Genomic DNA, 20,837 nt, shown 5'->3' on the forward strand with positions numbered 1-20,837 from the left:
TTTGAAGCTTACGTCCAGTTTTAATTCGACACAGATCAGTAAAAAATAACACAAAAAACTGTCAAAGTACAATTATCAAGTAAGCATAACATGCATTTCCGACATTCCTTCAGAAATTGTAAACATCAGGCAGCGAGTGTGATAGAAAAGGAAAGAGAAAAGTCTCTTTACATTAATACTGCCTTGCTTTGGCACACAAAAGTGAGGGATTCTGCATATGACAATCTATACTGCATTAAGAATGAAAGATGGTGTTCATTATGTTTCTTCCAATATAACGCAATGTACCAAACAGCTAAAGGCTATGAAGTATACAGGGTTTTTATTCTCCAAGCCAACAAATTACATATTGATTCAGAAACGGCTCAATAGCCATTTGCAATTTCTGAATTTGGATGCAGATATGAAACGTGCTAAATCTGATAACAGCGGCAAACGGCCCACTGCTGTCTGCAGACACGAGCGCGACCTCCTGCTGCTGCCGGCTCTCGCTACCTGATGGTTTCATATTGTACCTTAAGCATGATATTGTTTGACGTAGACGCTATACAATCAAACCAGTGAGTGGATGTTGATTGGTTTTACCGGCTCCGTCCTTGCTGTCATAAAATATGAACGTCGTCGTATCAAAAATATGGGAAGTGCATTTTGTAGCCAAATCGTGAGGAAAAAAAGACAACAAGCTGAATAAAGCTCAACAGTGTGGCATGTACGTCTATTAATGGCCTCGTTAGTTAGTCTGACAGAGTGGTGGAGGTTAAGTTGTTGTTCTGCAGGAGTGGAAGTTATTTTTATCTTTTGTTCCCTCAGTTTTGAGACGCGCTCTCCGAAAGGAATGCGTCCATGTTTTGAGAAATGTGCTTACTCACCCTCTTGTCAAGAGTTAGATAAGGGATTTTGATACCGATCCCTGAACAATATGAGGCTACGGCCAGCAGTCTGTTAGCGTTACTTAGTGGAAGAGGAACCAAAGGAAAAGGGCAGGCTAACTGTATGAAAGTAAAGAAACACCTTCAGCCAATTCTTCATTAGAAAACTGCTGTGAGAAACGGCACACCCTTGTTTCCCGTCTTTATGCTAAGATAACCTAACCACGGATTTTAGAGTGGATTCATCTTATTGTTGCCACGTGAAACAATAACCACATTTCCCTAAAATTTCAAAGTAGCAAAAGCAAAATAACTGCAGTTTATTCTTCTCCTCTAACTCCTAATAAACATTTTAAGGGAAAACAGGAAGTCATATATGATTTTAATTACTTCTTTAAGAAAAGTCAGGTGGAGTTCATACCTCCTGGCTGCGAGCACGAAACCAGTAAAACCAGAATTTATCCCAGACCCACCTTTTCTCCATTTTATGGAGAGCGCCTTCTAATCAGGAAAGCTTAGACTACATGAAATGACAATACCTCTGCACACAAGTCCACATTGCACATACACCCACTTTATACTTTGGAATATAGAGTATGGCATCTTATATTAAAAGTTATGATGCTAAATTCACTATCGGTTCTCATCAGTACGCTGAAGAACAGTTTTAAGGCACCAAAGTGTCGATATAAGATTAAATACAATGTCGCCTCTAAGTCCTTAACTCTGCTAATAAAAACAATACCATTAGCTTAACAGAATGTGTAGCAGGAAGATATGAAACTGTAGGATGTTTCCGCTCTTCGTCGTGGAGATGCGCCCCGGCCTGGTTGTTGATTTAGCCACTGTGCCAGGCTCTAAAATGGCCACAGTGAGTATGTGTGAGCATGTGAACAGTGCTCCACTGTCTCATAACAATAAGAGTGACCGCATGTGTTGACGACCACTGCGTGCGTGCGTGTGTGTCTCTCTCTATATGTGTGTGCGTGCATGCTCACACCACCTCTGCCTCAATTACATAGATGCAATCACACCTTAGTCCTATGCCACGCATTTTTACACAGAGGAGGAGAAGGGGGGGGGGCGGCAGGGAAAAAAAAAAAAGAGTCTACAGTAGTCCATTCAGCGTTGTGAAAAAAAGTACATAATACATTCTAAATCTGCAATCCTACAGTGGATTTACGCCCTGCATATTACTTCCTGTTTATTATCAGATGCTGGAGCATGTGATGCGTACAGTCAGCCAGCCAGGCAGTCAGTGGTTCAGACCAAGTGGTTTGGCCTAGTGGGGAGCTGCGGGGCAGACAATGGCCGCACTGTGTGGCTGAAGTGCCTTTGGTGTCAATGACTCTGCCAGCAACTGAGACTGGCAGATCCAAAATGGCGGAGTGCAGAGAGCCCTGCTGGTGATTGTCATGCTTTAAACAGGGCAGTTTTGATCCTTTTTGGATGCAGCTTTTCTTCGGGGGGTTCATATCAGAGCTGGGAGGTTTAAAGCCGGAGGAAGCAGAGCGGAGTTGCTCCGGCTAATCTGCTGGCATTTTGTTTGTTTTAAGGGAGGGGGGGGGGTTTAAGGGGGCAAGGGCCAAGGGGGCGAGGGGGGGGGGGCGAGTGAGCATGTGGGAGAAGTTCAAACAGAGTCCGATGGTCTCTCTTTTGTCTCCTTGCTCCTTGAGGTCCAGTATGGCTCGCCCACAGGTGCGGTAGAGATGCTTGGAAAGTCCAGGGTCCAGTTTCTGATTGTTACAGGAAGAAAGACAAGAAGAGAAAACTGGAGTTGTGTGATCTCAACACAAATCTTTTCTTTGAGTGGAGGAGGAGGGGGGGGGGGGGACAGTAAAAAAGCAAGAAGGGGAACAAAATCACAACGTGAGCAGCAGACGTGAAGTGAGCAGCAACAGACACGGAAGAAGATGAAAGAAACGTGGACTGAACACAGTAACTTACTCTTATGGTGATAACAGCTACACAGCTGTAGACGGAGACTGACTCTGAGGAGGACGAAAGAAACAGTCACATTTTAGATTCTCAGATAAAGCGTGCGTGTTTGCCCGTGCACGGGCAGCAATCCTCCCTCTGTTGTTGGATATGTGCGTATCGCTGTCTGTGTGTTTGCCCTATCTGTTTTGGCTGCGTGTGTCCGTCTGTCTGTCAATCTGTTCCCAGCACAGTCTGTTTGCCAATCTGTCATATTCTGTTTGCTAGATAAGGAGAATGTGAGAGAGTGTGTGTGTGTGTGTGTGTGTGTGTGTGTGTGTGTGTGTGTGTGTGTTTGTGAGAAACAGTTAATTCGTTAAAACTACCATGGAGATGTCAGTCAGGTGTTTGTTTACTTACAGCTAAGAAGTTTCACGTTACTAACAGGTAGAAATGCTTTCGGCTGTTTGAAGGATAATTTTTCTATAAATCACCTCAATGAATGATTTTCGGCTTCAGTTTGATGACTCCAATCATCTCAGGCGGAGGTTACGTACACGCAGCTGACATTTTCACATTAACGTACGTCTTTAGCTGAGACGTGGGAAGCCGTGGGAAAACGAGGAGCCCTCAGGAGCTAAATTAGTGGTGAAAAGTCTCCTTTCTGGAATCTTGTTCGCAAATCCACAACAGCTGCAGAACATTCAGGATTAATTTTCTATTTTGCACGGATAACAAAACGCTTGAGCGGAAATCTTCTCTTATGTATAATACATAAGAAAGAAAGACAAAAGGGGATTGTGCTGGCAAATGGATAAAAACCTAAATAGACTTCTTACCTAAAAAGAATCATCCTGCTTAAAAATCTGGCGAATTACTGCAGATCAGAAAACGATGAATTTCAGCCACGTTCTTCACTGTGTGATTGGAACATCCCCGATTTGGAAACCTTGCCACAAGATGTGCATAATTCTTTATTGGTGTCGTTTTATCATTTATCGTGGAGATAGTGAATGAGGAGGACGGAGTTGAGAATTCATCGCAGTTCATGGTTGACATCTTAACCCCCTACCAGAGGGGACACCCCCCCGGGGGCTCTGCCTCATTAGCCCTCTGCTTCACTTTGTAGACTGGTTAAGTAGAACGAAACAGACGATTGTGCATGAATGGGTCCTGTTTGTGAACGTAGTGTTGTTATTAATATAGCAGTAGCAGAGTTTCAGTCCTGTCAGGGGTGTGTCCACGTTCCTAAAAGGGTCTCTGGAAAACCTTGTCAGACAGCCTGAGGTTCCAGTGGTTGAGAGAGACCCCCCCCTCTCACATTCCTCACATTTCTAATCTATTTTAAGCGTTTTTATAAATGCTACGGTTCTTTCTCCAAATTCCAAACTGCTTTCAAGCTACTAGATTGGGAACGATATTTGGGGGGGGGTTTACACTTTGACCTCACCTGTGAGTAACTTGTTGATCCAGAGCTTCTTCTGGGGTCCCTCCCTGACGCCGGGGATCCCCCCTCCTTCTGACTGCCGACTGAGGAGGAGTCTGAGCAGCTACTGTGGACTGAGAGAGACAGAGAGATAAAGTGTACATACAAAGAAACATTTTCTCTTTCAGCCTCAGGTGGGGGGGATTAAATCAAATAATGACTCCACTCTGTGTTTAGGCATTTTGTGAATGCATGGATTGTTGTTTTGTTTTTTTGTTTTTTTTGCTTTGCATAAATCACACTGTCATAACGATTTCTTCGAATTAAAAATGGAGGCAGCCACGGCCACAAGAGAGACAAAGAGAGAGGAGTCAGAGTGAGAAGGCATTTTTCTCATCCTGCTCAATGAATTTCCAACACCGTGCTCCGTCCCAGAAGACAATTCATGCATTGAAATCCTGAGCTGCTGCTCTCAATGAGACCCCTGGTGAGCAGTATGTGCATTACACGCAGCCATGCATGGGAAATCACTTTGGCTCCAAGGCAACAGTGGCCTTTGGAGACTGGGTGGTGTTTTTAAACTGGCTGTATTTATTAAATTGTTCATGTTTTTTAACGCCGCCATTTGGCCCTCCCTTCTTAAAGGGGAAAACTCTGATCTTCTTATACAGTTATTGATATCGATTTGTGAACACGTGACCAAGAGTTCTTTACTTTTCCTCAACCTCTTCCTCCAAGACCTAACGAAGACCAAACAGAGCAAAAAGCAAAGTATAAAGTAGACATTGATTGATGGCCTGGGCATAAAAAATTTACTGTAAATTGACAGCAGTGTTTGTCCATGTTTAATAAATAAGGAAGCGTTTCGTGCTCCTCCTAGTGGTGAAAACTTCATTAATATGGAATCAAACATATTTTCTATTCCCAGTATCTATAACCACATGGTAACTGTACTTAAATAACCAAAATGAACAGATGAAAAACCAAAAATGTTATCATAATTTGCTTGTTTTAGTTGGAAATCAATACAAGAGTAGGAAATAAACAATAAATTTAAGATAAATCTCTTTCTTCATTCTTCCCTTATGGATGCAGTCCAAAATAACTAAAAAGGAGAGAAGTGAACATGACGACACTGGCTATAATATTAGGTGTTCAGCTATAGTTAGATAAAGAGGCACAAAATTCCCTTTTAATTTAAGAGTAGAAACGGTTTCAGATATTTGATGCAGATGCTTTATTTCTCGTGCGGTTCCTCACCGAGCACTGTGTCTCTGGTACCTGAGGCATCTCTCCAGAAGTGTTACAGATGAGCTTACCTCTGTCGTTCAGGCTGTAGATGGAGTCCAGCTCTGAGCCCGGAGTTCCTGTCGCATCCAGCAGCAGCTTACTGGAAACTCCCATGCAGAGCGACTCCTTAAGACACAACTCTGTGAGAGGAGAGAGGAGAAATCATGAAATCATTTAAAAATGCGACCTGCGTGTTTTTGTTAATGGAGAGTGGAGTGAGTACTGTCAGTGTTTTAAGGGAGATTGTCAGAGCGTGAGGGCTGAACTGGTGCTGGGATGTAGTTTTGTGAAAGCGAGGACGTGTGATTGCCAGTGGACGAAAATTAAAACAGCACCGAACTGAAGTCATGCTGATATTCTGTATCTGTTCTCCATTAAAGAGGACTTAGACTAAGATTAAGTTCCACAGAGTTTAGTCTATTGTGAGTCTGTGTGACTTTGCTCCAGTTCCTCTTTTACTTTCAATCACAAATACAACAACTGCAGCGCTGATGGACAGAAAAAGCCTCCTCTGTCTCAGTCCACTCTCCACTCTCCACTCTCAGAAATGGGAAAATGGTCTTTCAATGCTTTACGAATAGAGTTTACAGAAAATAAAACGCTACAGAATGTGAGAAAAATATTGCAAAGGGACTTTATTATTACTCCTGGGGCATGTGACTTCCTTAAAGAGGGAGCCAGTAATGTAACATTGTCTGAAACGTTGACTTAAATCAATGCAGATGGACCAGCGATTTATTTTTCCCTCTCGCTGATCAAAACAATGCAACTCAAACAGGGAGATTCAAGTGTGTTACAACAGTGGCAGAATGAGCAGGGGTCTGTCACGTCAGACAGCTTGATTCCAGTCTCGTCTCTAAATTCGAGGCCCCTGGGGTCAAAGGTCATACCATACCGGTGTTGTTGATGGCGTGCGTCCACAGCAGATGGGCGATGTCGTGAGTCCACGCCTGCTTGCTCTCCCTGTCCTGCGCTTGCAGCGTGATGCAGTCTTTGGTCCGGGGAGCCTGGCGCACCCAAAGTTCAAACCTAACCCCGTCCTCGCCGACGCTCTGAGTCAGACCCATCTCACCTGTCTGCGGCGAGAAAACACAGCGCTGTTAAGGTCAACAAAGGAGCCGAAAGACGAGAGAAGGAGCAATGGAAAGATTTAAAACAACAACGAGACGAAAAATTGGACGGGAATACGATGAGGGAAAGTAAATTTGGAGGTGAGATAAAGCGACGGGGTAAAACACAAAGTCCGACCCGGTCATTTGTGTTTTCTTCCCAAATAATCAGCCAAGAAACGTCATTACCTCAGACTCACTTTGTCTGTTTTTAATCAAAGCTGAAAACGAAACTCTTCAAACACAGAGACGGAGCGATAATGGAAACTGAAGGCGAAGCGTGTGTGTGAGCGTTGCGTACCTTGATGCTGTGTTTGTAGCTGTAGGTGGTGCGTCCCGGACTCGGGCTCTTCTGCTTGGTGAAGATGACGACGTGCTGGTAGAGGAAGACGTTCCTCACGCCCGCCCGCTTCCTCCGAGCTCCCCCACACACCGTCAGTTCGCCCTGCCGAACCAGCTCGCCACGCTCCGCCACAGGGATCTACCATCACACGCACACACACATTAAGATTCACTTATCTTGGCCTTAAGACCAGGCTCCAGGCCTTCATCTGCATTTCTATCTTAATTTCTATCATAAGAGGCCATTTATCCTTGAACTGTGTTAAAACCACGCTTTCTTTGCCAGCGGGTTGAAGTAATTTCACTTGTATCCATCGTGGGTCATTAATTAAACTGAAACAAATAATATGTCTAACTAAAAAAAAAAGGGTTTTCCATTTGTTGAAAATAGGGAAAACACATTTTAAAGGGCTGATTTTGCTGCTGTGTCACTCGTTGGATGGTCCTCATAGGGTTGCTGACATTTATCAACCGACAGGAACTGTGATGGTATTTGTTTCGGAGCGAAATCGCCTCCCCTCCCTCCTTCACCTACTCAAATTTTCTGTTACAAAGACTGAAAAGCTTTATTCTCAGTTCAATAAAAGAAAGGACAAAGGAGTATTATTATGACAGTGCCTTGTGTGGTGACATATTCCCTCTTTACAAGGATGCCTCTTTCTGCTGGATCTTTGCTCTAATTGGCCGGCTGACTCATGCCTCTTGTTTTAAAAAAAAAAAAAAAAAAAAAAAAAAAATGGCTTTATTGTTAACGTCAATTACGGAGTGATGGATTTGCGGTGCTGTTGCGACCCCTTTCCAGAGCCAGGAAGAGGCTGATAAAAGCCAAACATTATGCAATGCTCCTTAAAGACTCCGCACAAACAGGTCAACAAACATTTGCTCCACCCCTGCCGCTCTGACAATAAAATTAAAAGCACCAATAACAAGAATTTTATTTTTGAACCTCCTGAGATGTGTTGGTCACGATGTAAGTGATGCTTCACGCACATCATGAACACCCACCCACACAAACACACACACCTGCACTCACAGGCGTTTCACTTGGAGAGCTGTTGCAGCGTGATTTGAAGAAGCTCAACAGTGTTTGTGCCGCCGTAATCTTCCCCTTCACTCCAAAGAGGGGAGATGATGATAGTGTGTGTGGGAGTCGAACGTTTGCCCGTCACGACTGAATGATACGCCCTGTGTTCGGTGAGCACAACATGCCCAAGTGGATATAATGTTTTGGATAAAGGTTAAAGCTGTTTGTTAGTTGTTGTTGGTTTTTTTTTTGGTTTTTTTTTTTTCAACATAAATAATTGGACAAAAGCGTTTAATCCTCATGTTCTGTCCTCCCACTTCTTTCCTTTTCCCCTTTTACCTGACGCTCTCCTCCATCTTTTATCTGGGCAACATAAAAGAAAACTTTTTTACTGACAGTGAAACTGGATTCTGCTGTTTTTACTGTATTTTTATGTCTGCACATACACCAAAAGTTGTTCTGTTTCCTGCTGCAAGGCAATGCTGAGCACTGATGTGATGATCAAGCCTCATAACGTCTTACAGTAATCTTCAAAATAAGAAAAAATGCAAATGTGGTTCTGATTTATGCAGTGGGAGTCCATATTATTCCTTTGAAGTACATTTAAAATGTGGATAACGTAAAGCGTATTTGTACTAGTTTAGATTTGAAGTAAATTCTGATACATTCCCTGCTTTAAAAAAAAAAGGAAAATCTGTAAATAATGAGCAGCAGATGAAAAGTGCAACAGCGATAATGATTTCATGTCTTCCACAGGCCTGACCTCATCAAGATGACTTAGTTTCCCTCTAAGAAAAGAAAGTGGGACTTGATTCACAGTTGCAGAGTCATAAACTGGGACAAGCGTTCTCACCGGACATCCGGCGATGAGGTCACTGGCCCTGAGGTCCTCGCCGTGCCGCTGGGCGTGTCTCAGGGTGGAGAGGGCGGAGTCAGAGGCTGGGTTCAGCCCCCCCAGGTCTGTCAGGGCATCGCAGTACTGCTCCAGTCTCTGCGTGGGAGCCTGGAGACAGTGAGGGAAGGACAGGGGGGAGAGGGGGGAGGCTGCAGGGAGTTTGGCCTGCAGGGGGGAGGGGAGATGGGAGGGAAGGAGTCAAAATATTAATGCTGATGGACAGAAATGATCCCAAAGTGAAACATTTACAGACTTTATGATAAAGTGAATCAGTTGCAGGTTGTTCTCATGTTATATTTAACTTTACATAATTAACCAAAATAACAATTAGCTTGATATTTAAAAACAAAGATGACAATTAAACTCAGATGGACATCCCAAACTCTTCGTCGTCTAAACTGCAGTATGACAGATGAACTGCTATTGAATAAAGAATATGATGCTTGAACTATTTATTGATGATTACTTTGCAGCATTTAGGTCAAATATGATAATAATGAACCTTAACAGCTGTGTTTAGTTCACAGATTTATTTTTTCCAACACTTCAGATGTGTATAATTATTGTTCTGGTCATTAAATCTTCAGACTTTCTCCCTCTGGGTTTCCCCCTAATCGCTGAAATCAAACTCATCGTCATGACAATCACCATCACCATCACCATCATCATTTAGCCTGAGCACCAGCTTTGCATCCATCACCATCTCCATAACCATAAAGCCGGCTGTAAAACGAGCCCACATCCCCTCCTGGTGGTCAGATCTGAGAAATGCTCCTCTCTGAGCCTCTGAGATCTTCACCACACTGTTATCTCCTTGTGAAGTCCTCTGATCTCACGATGCTGTCGATATATTAGTTTTAGTTAATTGTATCTTACAAGCTCAAATGACTCTCCCCATAATCCGTCTTTAATTGGCTTTTCTAGTATATATTGAACATGTAATTAGCTGTATTAGCTGTATACAGCTCATTTTTAATTGCTGCCACTGTTTAGTAAAGCAACTTTAATTGGTTTAGTTGTGAAGTGTTTATTTATTTATTTTTAATGACGATCTCACAGTGTGGTTAAACTGATATTTTTTTTTTTTAATGGAAGATAACCAAATGAAAATTTTATGACCCCCCGACAATCATATTATTTATCATAATGTGTTTGAATTCAGGAGTGTGCGGCCACCAGCGGAGGAAAAATTGGCATTTTTCTCTGATTAAAATTGCATTTTCTGACGCATCAGGAAAAAACTGGTTGCTGAAACTGGATGTTTCAGAGATTTGGGTGCTTTTTTATTTCACCTGTATTTGGTCATCGTCATCATTTCTCTCATGAACTCTTGTCTTTAGATGAAACACCAGCGTTACCTTGAAGAAGTCGGCGGCCTGTGTGACCAGCGGAGAGTCCAGTTCTGGTTTCGCCCTGATGTAGTGGGAATACTGCAGAAACTGCTCCCTCTGTGTGTACAAACACAGACACAGCTGTTTTTTAATTCCTTTGTATTTTCCTCTTATTTCATTTCTGTTGCTTTGTTATGTTAAACTAAGGGAGCATTTTACCTCCTCGAGACAATTTCTTTTCTTGGCATGAATAATCTGCGGAGGAACGAATCTGTCTTCCCGCATTCCAAACATATTACATAATCCCAAAAACTGGAGGGTTGCAAGTGCTTATGCAGAAGTCAGAGGCCGGAAATGCTGTGAGCTTTTAGTTCACGGAGGATAAAATCTTTTTAAGATGTACTTAAAAGCTTTGTGTTTTTTTTCTGAATTCGCAGACTTACGAATTTGCTGAAGCAGTCCTGTTGCAACAAGCTCTGCACAAGAGCGCCCTCCATGGCAGGGAGAAGGCTCTGCGAGTGAAAGGAGCTGAGGCTGGCCCAGAAGGGGAAGAGGACGTCGGCCTTCCCCCTGATGGAGGCCGGGGTGTCGGAGAGCTCCAGCAGCGGGAGGTAAGTCTCCTCCACCCCTTTAAGCACAGCCACATACTGCCTCTCTGAACTCAGCATCCTGCACCAGAGCAGGTAGAGCTTACTGAGGGACGAGCAGGGACAAAGAGAAGAAACCAGGAGAGGTTGAGCGCATTTGCAAAAGAAAAAAAAAAAAAAGGGGGGGGGGGGGGGGGGGGAACAAATGTGGGAGTAAGAGGAGGTGGGAGTGAAGATAGCAGTGAGCAATGGACAGAGATCAAACAGTTAGTAATGATAAAATTATCTAAGACTGCACGCTCACTGATAAAATCATTCTGAGGCGACTTCAGTTGTGCTTTAACTCCCCTCCCCCTAAAAAAGAAACCCAAGGATGAATCACTCCTTCCTTTCATCTGAGCCCAGTCTTCGGCTGATTTTGTAGATCTGAGCCAACTCGCACCACCTCCTGCTCATTTTCTCACACACACACACACAAAAGAAAATAAGAAACAAACCTCTGGGCCGTTGAGCCGGCCCTGTCTGTGCCCGTCTCCCTCTCCGTCCTGCCCAGCAGCACGTGTTGCCGCGGCGACCCCGTGTGGTCCACCACCTCCTTGCTGCTGACTTCCACTCCTCGAATTAACACCCCTCCTCCTCCACCGCCGCCACCGCCACCACCACCCCACCCCGGGATAGCTGTGGCCATGCTGGTAGTGATAACCGGGTCAGCTAACGCCCGCCTGCCCAGCCACGACATGGGGGAGTTGCGACTCGCCCCCCCACCCACTGGAGACTCAGCAGCTTTTGGGGTGGCCGTGCCTCTGCGGGGGGCCAGGAGAGCCTGGAGGTCAAAGCTTGGGTGGCGTTTTCGGGGAGGCTTTGGAGGCAGCGGGGCCTCTGTGGGCTGGATGGAAGGAGACAGATTGTATTTTTGACCATTGATTCTTTTTTTTGGTTGGTGGGGGCTGAAGGATAGAAACAAAAAAAAAAACCCAAACAACTCACACTCTTCTTTGCAGGATTCAGGAGGTTCTGAAGGAATTTCCCTCCTGCAGCCCCTCCCGCTCCTCCTCCCCCAGCTCCCTCTTTCTTATTCCCCTTCTCCTCTCCGATCTTCAGCGTGGAGCAGGTCTGCGGCCTGAAGAGCGACGCCAGGGAACCCCAGGACTGCAGCCCCCCTTCCCCTCCTCCAGCACCCAACCCCCAGTCACCCTCTCCCTCGGGACCCATCAGGTCCCACAAACTGCTTGCTGAGGGCATCTTGGGCTTCGCCTGGCCCTGGTTCTGGCTCCTGTCGGACTGGAGGAACCGGGGTTTGACCTGCGCTACGGTCCTCTGGTAGCGCTCCACCGTCTGGCTCCAGAGGTCCAGGAGCGCCCCGCCGCCGAGCTCTAAGGCTAACGAGCGGGCATCCTGGAAACGTGACGGAGGGATGGGAGGGAGAGACGCAAGGGGGCAGGTGGACGAGGAGGAGGTGCAGGAAACTGCGTCACACCACTGGGTTGCCTGGAGGGGAGAGAGGAGAGGTGGCTCTTATTTTAGACCAAAGATCACATGCTTGTAACTTCCTGTGCGTCTTCCTGCACGGCCCCACCTCAGTCAGCGTGGACAGCAGCCTCTGCGTGTTGTCCAGCGTGGTCCAGCAGTCGGACAGACAGTGCGACATGTCTCTCAGCTTCTCCCTCACAGGAGGAAGTCGGATCTGGACTTGGCTCAGGCCTGCCCAGTCCAGCTCGCACCAGCCCTCCAAATCGTTGAGCACTGACAGAGTCTCGCTGTGCAGCTCCTGAAGGATTGAGGAAGATCTGCTGTGAAATCTTTGACGGGAAATATTCCACAAGTGTTTACTGTGGAGGATAAACTGGAGGATAAATAATAGTAACAAGCCTCTTCTAGGTTTTCCTGCATCCACAAGAACGACAGACAAACACTGTGGACACATTACACATCTGTTTACATTTGAAACTTTTACTTATTGACTCCTCAAATCCTTCAGTGAGTAAGATGTGTGGATAAAGGGTCGTGTGGGGCTAATAGGATTCGAAATCTTTGAACAGTTTTTTAACAAGAACCATTTCCCACAAGCCTGAGACCTTCGCGGGTCAAATGAACCCAGCTTGATAGCAGCTGTGACTAACAATAGAAAAACAGGCGGGTTGAAACACAGTTAGGAGCGACTACGACACAGAGCTGGTGGAGGAAAAACAAAGAAGCTCATCTGAGGAGTCGCAGATGCTAACGCAGCAAATACAGATGCTTTACAGAAAAGTATGTGACCTGTTACGGAAACTGCTGATGCCTCCAGCCGCAATCATCTCCAAACTGTGCATCACTTGTTTATTTATCCAGCGACATGAAGGAATCAACTGTCAAGTTTTTCTGCATGTTCCGCCGCAGCTGATGGCGCAGAGACACAACAGTATCTATCTATCTATCTATCTCAGCTGTTTTTCTTTTCATTCTTCATTCATTTCTTTTCATATTCTGAATTTAAAGTCAATATGTCAAAATCCTGATGCAATCTTAATTGGGTTGTGTTACTCTTAATATTTCCACCAAATGGCACCAGAGCTGGGAGTTTTCAAATTTGCCCCATAGTGGCTTTCATTTTTGTTAGACATTAATTGTTTGTACCAAATATAGATTTATAGAGTTTTGAACAAACAGTTCTCAGAGTTTTAACAAATACTGTAGCAAATGAAGAGTCAGCCGCTCACATTAGCCGTTTCCTTGAAGGTCTTGAACTTCTGCTGCTTGAGGGAGAGTCTGCTGAGCGACAGAGGAGGGTCCTTGTAATCTTCCAGCTGTGACTGGACTTGCTCAATCTCCTTATCACACTGTGAAATAAAGTCACAGAGGGAGAGCGGGAGTGGGGGTGGGGGGGGGGGGGGGGCACGACACGTTTTACTGTACACGGAGGACAAAAAGAGAGAGTTGAGGGACGTGATGTGACAGAATGAGGACAGTGTACTATTTTGAATTCGAGACGTTAATATCTGCTTTGTTGTTTTGTGTGTGATGAAGTTAAGGGAGGCGAGAAGCAGCCAACTTCTAAAGCGGACCTTTTCCAGTTTTTCCACCAGCCCCACCAGTCGTCCCAGTGCCTCAAGGTCACGACCTCTCTGGTTGGACACTCGCACGAGCCGATGCAGGGCGTCGTCCACGCTGTCGTAGAGCTTCGAGGTCGCAGCCAGAGCGGCCCTGACAGAACGGAAGTCAGAAGTTAGCATGCAGTCAGAGAGGTGCTTCTTTCATTTAAATACAATGACGATGAGATTCGAAAACGGACCTGACCAACTGTCAGGCAAACAATCAGCTGTGCGTGTCTTTGGCCTCATTCTTGTACAGACGGAGCCAAAACTCATTACTGGATAGGAACAGCTACAAATACATCAGTCTTTAGATCATCTTTAAGCGGCAGTCGGGTGCAAACAAACAAGCGGCATCACTCCGTCCTCTGTTTGATGTTCTGCTTCATTTTTTATTTATTTCTTTTTTTTTTTTTTTTTTGTTGGGCTAAAACAAACAACTTAGTTTTCATGATGAGGAATATTTTTAACCCGTAGCTCATCATGACAAAATAATCCTTCAATCAAACACAAGCTCCTGTGAGCAGAAAGGACCGGCTCATCCCTCCTCTGCCCCTCGAGACCCAGCTGCTCGTGGAAGATGGTTTTTACATTTCTGAGTCTTTGCCTAATTACTGTTGTTCTGTACGTTGTGGGCTTGTTTGCAACTAAAATAGTCTAACTTCAATAGATCTGTGTGTGATGTATATCCAAACCGTCTCATTAGCATCATTACAAAAAAATAATCCCATTACTATCCAAGTATATGCACACATTGCTGCTATAAATAACGATTACAGACTTCTGAATCTCATTATAAGACTTATTGTGCTGCTTTTCATTACATTGATCAATTAGAATTTGCGGATGGATTCACAGACTGTGGGAATTTCCAATTCCACGCTACATGTGGAATTAAGTTTTGCAAGAAAACGTCTGTGTGAAGTCAGTGGGGATAATATTAATAAAAATAAAATTCTGGTACCTGCAGTCTGGAGACTTCTGTGCGAGTCCTGATGTACTATTGGTCAGCCCTGCGAGCCAGGCTCCGCCCCTTTGCTGTAGTTCTGTTAAGCATTGGTTGGCCAGGACGCTCGCCATCAGCTGTTTGTGTTTGTCAATGCTCAGCGGCACCGCCTGAAAGTGGTCAACAATCTCGTTATGCTTCTGCTTCAGCAAATTTGATTGGAAAGTGTAAAAACAAAAGCTGTAAACCTTTATGTTGTCTGGCATTGGCTCAGTGTCCATCGACTGCAGTGCTCCTCCCAGCAGTGAGAGGGCGCTCTCACATCGCTCTGTCAGACTCTCCAGGCTCTGAAGGGGGACAAGGAGTGGAATCAGTGATTTGAGATTAGCATTAGACTTCAATCACATTAAAGCAGACATACTGAGGTCGTAGAACGTCCAACATAAACTGTCTGGGAAAAAACCCATTACCAGTCTAAGTGTCTTTTTCCCCCTCCTTCCTCAGTTTGTCCTCTGCAGCCAGTTCGTTGTGAAGCTCTTTCTATAAACTTTGTTTTTTCCCACTCTTGACTAAATTCATGCCCATCTCTCTCTACATTAATGAAGCATGTTATCCTTCTCCGCAGCTTTACTTTTAATTAGCAGAACGAAGAAAAAAAAAAAACTGAGAAATGTGAAATTCCCTTCAGTCATTTGAAGATTTTCTCTCTCGCACTTGGAGAACAAGTACCAAGCCGGTGACATGAAACAGATGGCAGATTTTCACACAGAACTTGACACAGGTCTAATTTCTCCTGTCTGATGTTTTATATTTAAAGCAACTCTTGAAATCTACGTGTTCAAGCAAGACTCTGTTGAGGGGAATGGCCTGAATGTGAAAAATAAAATAAATCAAAATGAGCCAAAGCGCAGATATCAGAGAATCTTAAACGTCTCTAGTGATCGTTTCCTGCTCAATTTCCCCCCAAAACCACTTCAGTGCACACTCAGGTCAGCGAATCTGGCCGCCTCAGCCGAGAAGACCTGCCGCGCAAAACAGGCAAATAACTACAGCGGATAAAAAATTCTCACTAGTCTGAAGGCCAGCCAGTCTGAGTGGCAGTGGGTGAAGTCTCCATCCATCTCTGTAGGCAGCTGCTGCTTGTCCACATACTGCTGAAGGACTGCTGTTCCTCGCACCATGTGGACCTGGACAGCATGAAAAAATAGTAAATTACACAATAAGAAAGAATAATAATTAAGAGATAATAGAAAATTAGACCAAAAAAGAAAAGATATGAGCAGATCATTCTGTAGCCTTGAGGAAAAAAAAAACCTTATCTGCTTCTCTGTGAGCTAGTGTCTATATTTATAATAGACTTAATATAGCTGATAATATTTTTACTCATGGCTACAGATAGACACGTCCTGACATCTTTTTTTTTTTTTTTCCAGCTTTCTTCAGAAGCAAAAACATGCAGCAGAGAGCTGGTACCCAACGCCAAGGATTTTTTTTTTTCTTTTCCTCTTCTCTTACTGCGTTAACATCTTCTGGGTGGGATTTCCTTTTGACATGCAAAGTTTTAACGGTGCCAGCTTAAAATACAAACCACATGGCGGAATGATTTTTTCTCATGCATGTGTGTGAGACAAAGCGCTGCAGCTCAATGCAAAGCAACGAGCTCAATTTCTGGTGGAATGAGGGAAATATTTGCTGTCGATTAGCCAAATCAGGCCCTTTTTAGATTCATGCACAATGTGAAAGAGTGCTTCAGCTCAGCAAATGATAGCGAGAGACGTAAACAAAACGGAACTGGTTTTTAATTAATAATTAGTATGAATTTGATTCCATGTTCTTCTGATAATGGATGTTCTTTAATGTGAGTATTCTGCTTTTCCTTTTAAGATTTAGACAAACAAAATGAAGTTCAACTGAATATGAGGTTGCTCTGCGTGTGCGTGCAGGTGTGTCTAAATTGTAAACATGTGGTTTGTATGAGGTCACCTCTACTCCTTCTAGATTACAAAGAGACTCCTGCTGCTCCTCCAGCAAAAGCAGAACAGATCCGAGACCGCCAGGAACCATCACCTGGACACACACAAAAACACGTGTTGAGCTACTTGTTCACATCTGCGGGAAAAGTTAAAGCGCACAAGTAAACATTTAGCACATGTGGCCGAACATGTTTTGATTCTGATTTTTATTTATTTTTTTTCACTCACCTGGAAGGTTTTCAGTGCAGCGAGGCAGAGGTCGGAGGGCGGAGAGTGTCTGCTGTCCATCAACACCGTCAGGCCTTTTTCTTTGGCAGCAGGCCTGATGAGGATGGATGGAGAGAGGTGGGTGGAGGTTTAAAACAGTTTAAAACAGGAGCAGTTTTCTTCTACAATGAGACGCCAGTAATTTATTAAATAAAGATGAATTGTACCTATCATGAGGTCTAAGCCAATTATAGCATTTTTTATTTTTATAGGAATCACTTCCTCATTTTTTTTTCCTTAACTCCTCCTTTAACTAAGTCAGCAAAAAATAAGTCAAGCTTAATGTAAGAGGCACTTTTGTCTGAAAAAAACAGTTTAAAATGACACAAGGAAAGTGTAGCAGCAGCAGAGGGTGACTCAGAAACAACAGGGATTTTATGGTGTCAACGTGGATAACGTTACTTATCTGATGAAAAACGCTAACTTGCCCTGCAGGGGCGACTAAAATAAACCTCTGAAATGTGTCCCTGAATCGCTTTTCTTATTGGAGGTAGAAAGAAAATGCAGAAGTACCGAGTGATTCTGTGGTAGCAGGCCAGCACCCGGGCCAACTCCTCCTCACAGAAACCATCCTCCAATACATCCGTCCCCGTGACAACCAGACCGCGTCCCAACCTGTCCACGGTACCTGTGGTCCAGAGGAAAAGACTCCTGTCAGGTTTCTGCATCAATCTGCCTTCTTTGTGTTTATTGTATGTTTAAGAGCGATATTTACTTTAAATACCAATATTGTCTAAAGAAATGCACAACGGCGACTCTGGTGGGACTTGAACCCACAACCTTTGAATTGCTCCAACTATGTCTAGAAGTCCAATGCGCTGTCCATTGCACCACAGAGCCACTGCAGTCAGGAGAAAAGTTACTAGGACACACAGTTGGACTGAAAGAAACTCGCCTGTCAGTTGAAGCTTCCCTGACTGCAGAAGTTCTTCATCCAGCTCCCTGAGCTGGGGGGGCTCTTCTGATGTGACACCATTTGATTGGTCAGGACACGTCTCTGCTGACCCCGCCTCCTTGTCAGAGTGGTTTAATAAGGATGTGCCGGGCTGGCCGTTGCAGACGGGCAAAGGTTCATCATCTTTCTCTGCTGAGAGATGAAAAATTTATCGAAAATACTTCAGAAATTTTATATTTGAGACTCTAATGTTTGTGCAAAAACTCTGAGCCTTCTGCGGACCTGCGCTGCTTTTCTGGGTCTTTTCTGTGCTCGCGTTTGATGCGGTTTGAACTCCATCGGGTTCATCCGCCTGAGTCTCCTCTGCGATTGGCGGCTTCGTTGACGTCGTGCAGGTCGGAGGACGCGGTGGAGGAGTCTTACTCTGCGGCTTTGCACCCTTCTGGTGTGTGCGGCCGCCAGACCTGGCCCTGCCTTTGGCCCCTTTTCCCTTCCTTTTCCTCCTGAAGACAAAACACAGGAAGGTCTTAATGAGCTACAGCAGAAAGTTAATAATTACTCCGTCTATAATGCGTTTTTTGTCCCATCCACTTCAGCTCTGTGCGTGAGTTCAGACAGACTTGAACTAAGTGCTACCTAAGAGTTACCAATCTGTACTTTGTTAAGGAGGTGTGAAAAAGGGAAACAATGAAAGCAAAAGAGGGCAGGTTATGAGAAATAAACCTGAACTTACCTCGGTGCTCTGAATCCTGCTGTTTTGACTTCCTTTCCCCTGGGACACACTCTGTCCTCTGTCTTTCCTTCATTCCTTTCCTCTGTCAGCTTTGGGTCAGACGAGCTCTTCATTATAGGCCCGCCGTTGGCCATCTCTCCACTTTGTGAAACTCCAGTGAACGGTCTGTCCAGTGCATCTGAAGTTGGGGTGGTGGCGTCACTGTCTCCGCTCAGTGGTTTATCAGTATCCTCAAAAACGGAGTCCGAATGAGATCCGTGATCTGAGTGGCCCTCTATGACATGTCCGACTTTGTGGTCCGTCAGGACGTGGATTTCATTTGTGGCCGAGCTGTCGCCGCTCTCGGAGCCTTTACATCTGTGGTCGTCTCTGCATGGCTGCATGAGGCCGTTGCTTTCTCTCTCCCTGCCCACGCCTGGCCTCCTTTCTTTGAACGGGCCATCGAAATAAAGCTGGTGGCTTTCAAGGCCCTCCGAGTCTCTGCTGGTTTTGTCTCCTTCGTCAGAGTCATGGACAGAGGAGGAATAAGACCGCCTCCCTCTGCCAGGTTCAGCAACCCCTGGTAGAGGCGGAGGTGGTAACTGCTCACCCTTTTGGGTCACAATATCTCCTTTGGCGCCAAGGACAGCCCGAAAGCTTCCTGGCCTTTCCATTCTCCCGTATCCCCAAGCTTTCCCCTTACGCAGTTTGATGGCTTTACCTCTCCGGCACAGAGGCAAAGTCTTGGTCTTACAGATCCCGTGCATCTCCAGGTACCTTTGCCTGGGGTCCACCCCTCCATCAGGACCCCCTCTGGGCTCCAACAGCTCCACGTAGTCCCCGTCAAGCTGAGGGTGCCTCACCGTCCGTCCAAGCCCATCTTCGCTCCGCCTTCGCCGGGGGAGTCCAGACTCAGAGTCTAGGCCGTCTGGCGGCAAGTCTTCATCTTCCTCCTCATCCCAGGACCAGGAGTCCAGTTCTCCAGATGATGAGCCACCCCATCCCCCAAGGCTGCTACCCCCCTCGCTGGGCAGGCGGTTTGGCATGGAGCCGTCGTGGTTGGACATCAAGCCCAGCTCCTCAGACGGGTCGTGGATGAATTTTGGGTAGACGACCTCCTTCCACGGGAGACGCACCACACCATCACATGTACTGACCAGACAAGTGTCCAGCCCTCCTCCAACTGTCAAAGAACGAGAAAAGACAACATTTTTATCACTGAAATGTGTGCTGGGGCTCTACAGGTCCTCCTACTCGAGGCACGATGAGACAAGAGCACAAATTGAAAAAAAAATCTTTTAACTTTTGTGGCCTTTCTTAAGCTCTGCTGATGGTCATATTTCTCCGGCCTTCCACGTGCCATCACTTAGTCGTACATGTGCCTCTTCTTGCCGCATGTCTATTTCACTTCCTCTGTTGTGACCTTTGCCAGTTTCAGAAGTCCTCGTCCGTTTTATATATATACAAAAAAAAATATCTTCTCCTTACCTTCTCTCTTGTGGCCCCGCTCTTTGTTGACACTGTGCAGCCACTCAGTGGTGAACACGAGGGGGTGTTGTGACTCGGGTACCAAGATTTCCTGAACGGTGCGTCCCCCAGGGGCCAGACATTTCAGGGCCAGTCGGGGACAGCGTGTGGAGAAGGGCACCACCTGCAGGTAGAAGTCGTTACTACGCAGCAGCCTCCAATCCAAGGTGGAGAGTTGGACGACCACTTTCTCGCCGAGACACAGAGGCCAGCCGGAGTGGAGGAACAAGCAGCCCAGGTACTGAGACTGGGCCGGGACGGAAAAAAAGACAGCTAATATTAATTACATTTCTTTTAGGAATCTCACCTTGTTGCTAGTCGGTGCTCATGAATGACTTTTCTCTCCCATTCACAAAGCAGAATCAGCTGGAACACGCCTGCGTGATTATGTTTGGTTTGGTTCATCAGATGAGTCGATTTTTCTAGAGCTAACAGCACACCAGTCAGCTCCATTCAGAAGCTCAACGGGGCAAAGAGCCGGCGCTGCACACAAATGTCAGAGCATGCGACTCACACAGCGTAAAAAACGCTTAGCTAGCACGACACTGAGAAGACTCTAGATAGTTGCAGAGCGTCAGTGTGAGTCAGAAACATGCAGACGACCAGTTCTTCACAACGGGCCGGACAGAACAGTCAAAACAGCCCAGTGTTTTATA

At 45.4% G+C, this 20,837-nt stretch overlaps 1 protein-coding gene and 1 non-coding gene across 4 annotated transcripts in view; both read right to left on the reverse strand.

The window, feature by feature from the left end:
• Positions 1-20,837, reverse strand: part of arhgef40 (Rho guanine nucleotide exchange factor (GEF) 40) — a 30,674-nt gene continuing 9,837 nt past the window's right edge. The window contains exons 4-27 of one of the 3 annotated variants that reach the window (XM_029526603.1): positions 20,143-20,305; positions 18,676-19,837; positions 18,225-18,445; positions 17,943-18,134; positions 17,561-17,675; positions 17,009-17,102; positions 16,791-16,874; positions 15,878-15,994; positions 15,056-15,154; positions 14,826-14,977; positions 13,835-13,973; positions 13,490-13,609; positions 12,367-12,558; positions 11,778-12,278; positions 11,288-11,676; positions 10,647-10,896; positions 10,231-10,320; positions 8,831-9,037; positions 6,913-7,092; positions 6,398-6,578; positions 5,532-5,642; positions 4,237-4,346; positions 2,817-2,860; positions 1-2,605 (exon numbers count right to left, since the gene is read on the reverse strand). In XM_029526603.1, coding sequence (XP_029382463.1) covers positions 2,834-2,860; positions 4,237-4,346; positions 5,532-5,642; positions 6,398-6,578; positions 6,913-7,092; positions 8,831-9,037; positions 10,231-10,320; positions 10,647-10,896; positions 11,288-11,676; positions 11,778-12,278; positions 12,367-12,558; positions 13,490-13,609; positions 13,835-13,973; positions 14,826-14,977; positions 15,056-15,154; positions 15,878-15,994; positions 16,791-16,874; positions 17,009-17,102; positions 17,561-17,675; positions 17,943-18,134; positions 18,225-18,445; positions 18,676-19,837; positions 20,143-20,305 — 4,896 coding nt within the window. In that variant the 3' untranslated portion in view covers positions 1-2,605; positions 2,817-2,833. Of the gene's footprint in view, positions 2,606-2,816; positions 2,861-4,236; positions 4,347-5,531; positions 5,643-6,397; positions 6,579-6,912; positions 7,093-8,830; positions 9,038-10,230; positions 10,321-10,646; positions 10,897-11,287; positions 11,677-11,777; positions 12,279-12,366; positions 12,559-13,489; positions 13,610-13,834; positions 13,974-14,825; positions 14,978-15,055; positions 15,155-15,877; positions 15,995-16,790; positions 16,875-17,008; positions 17,103-17,560; positions 17,676-17,942; positions 18,135-18,224; positions 18,446-18,675; positions 19,838-20,142; positions 20,429-20,837 lie in introns of all 3 variants that reach the window. The other 2 variants (XM_029526602.1, XM_029526601.1) reach the window with 2 other exon arrangements.
• Positions 17,800-17,887, reverse strand: trnar-ucu (transfer RNA arginine (anticodon UCU)). The gene is given in 2 exon segments: positions 17,800-17,835; positions 17,851-17,887. It is a non-coding gene; the product is annotated as a tRNA-Arg (tRNA).

The sequence above is a fragment of the Echeneis naucrates genome, chromosome 18 (genome assembly GCF_900963305.1).
Source record: "Echeneis naucrates chromosome 18, fEcheNa1.1, whole genome shotgun sequence".
Lineage (NCBI taxonomy): Eukaryota > Metazoa > Chordata > Actinopteri > Carangiformes > Echeneidae > Echeneis > Echeneis naucrates.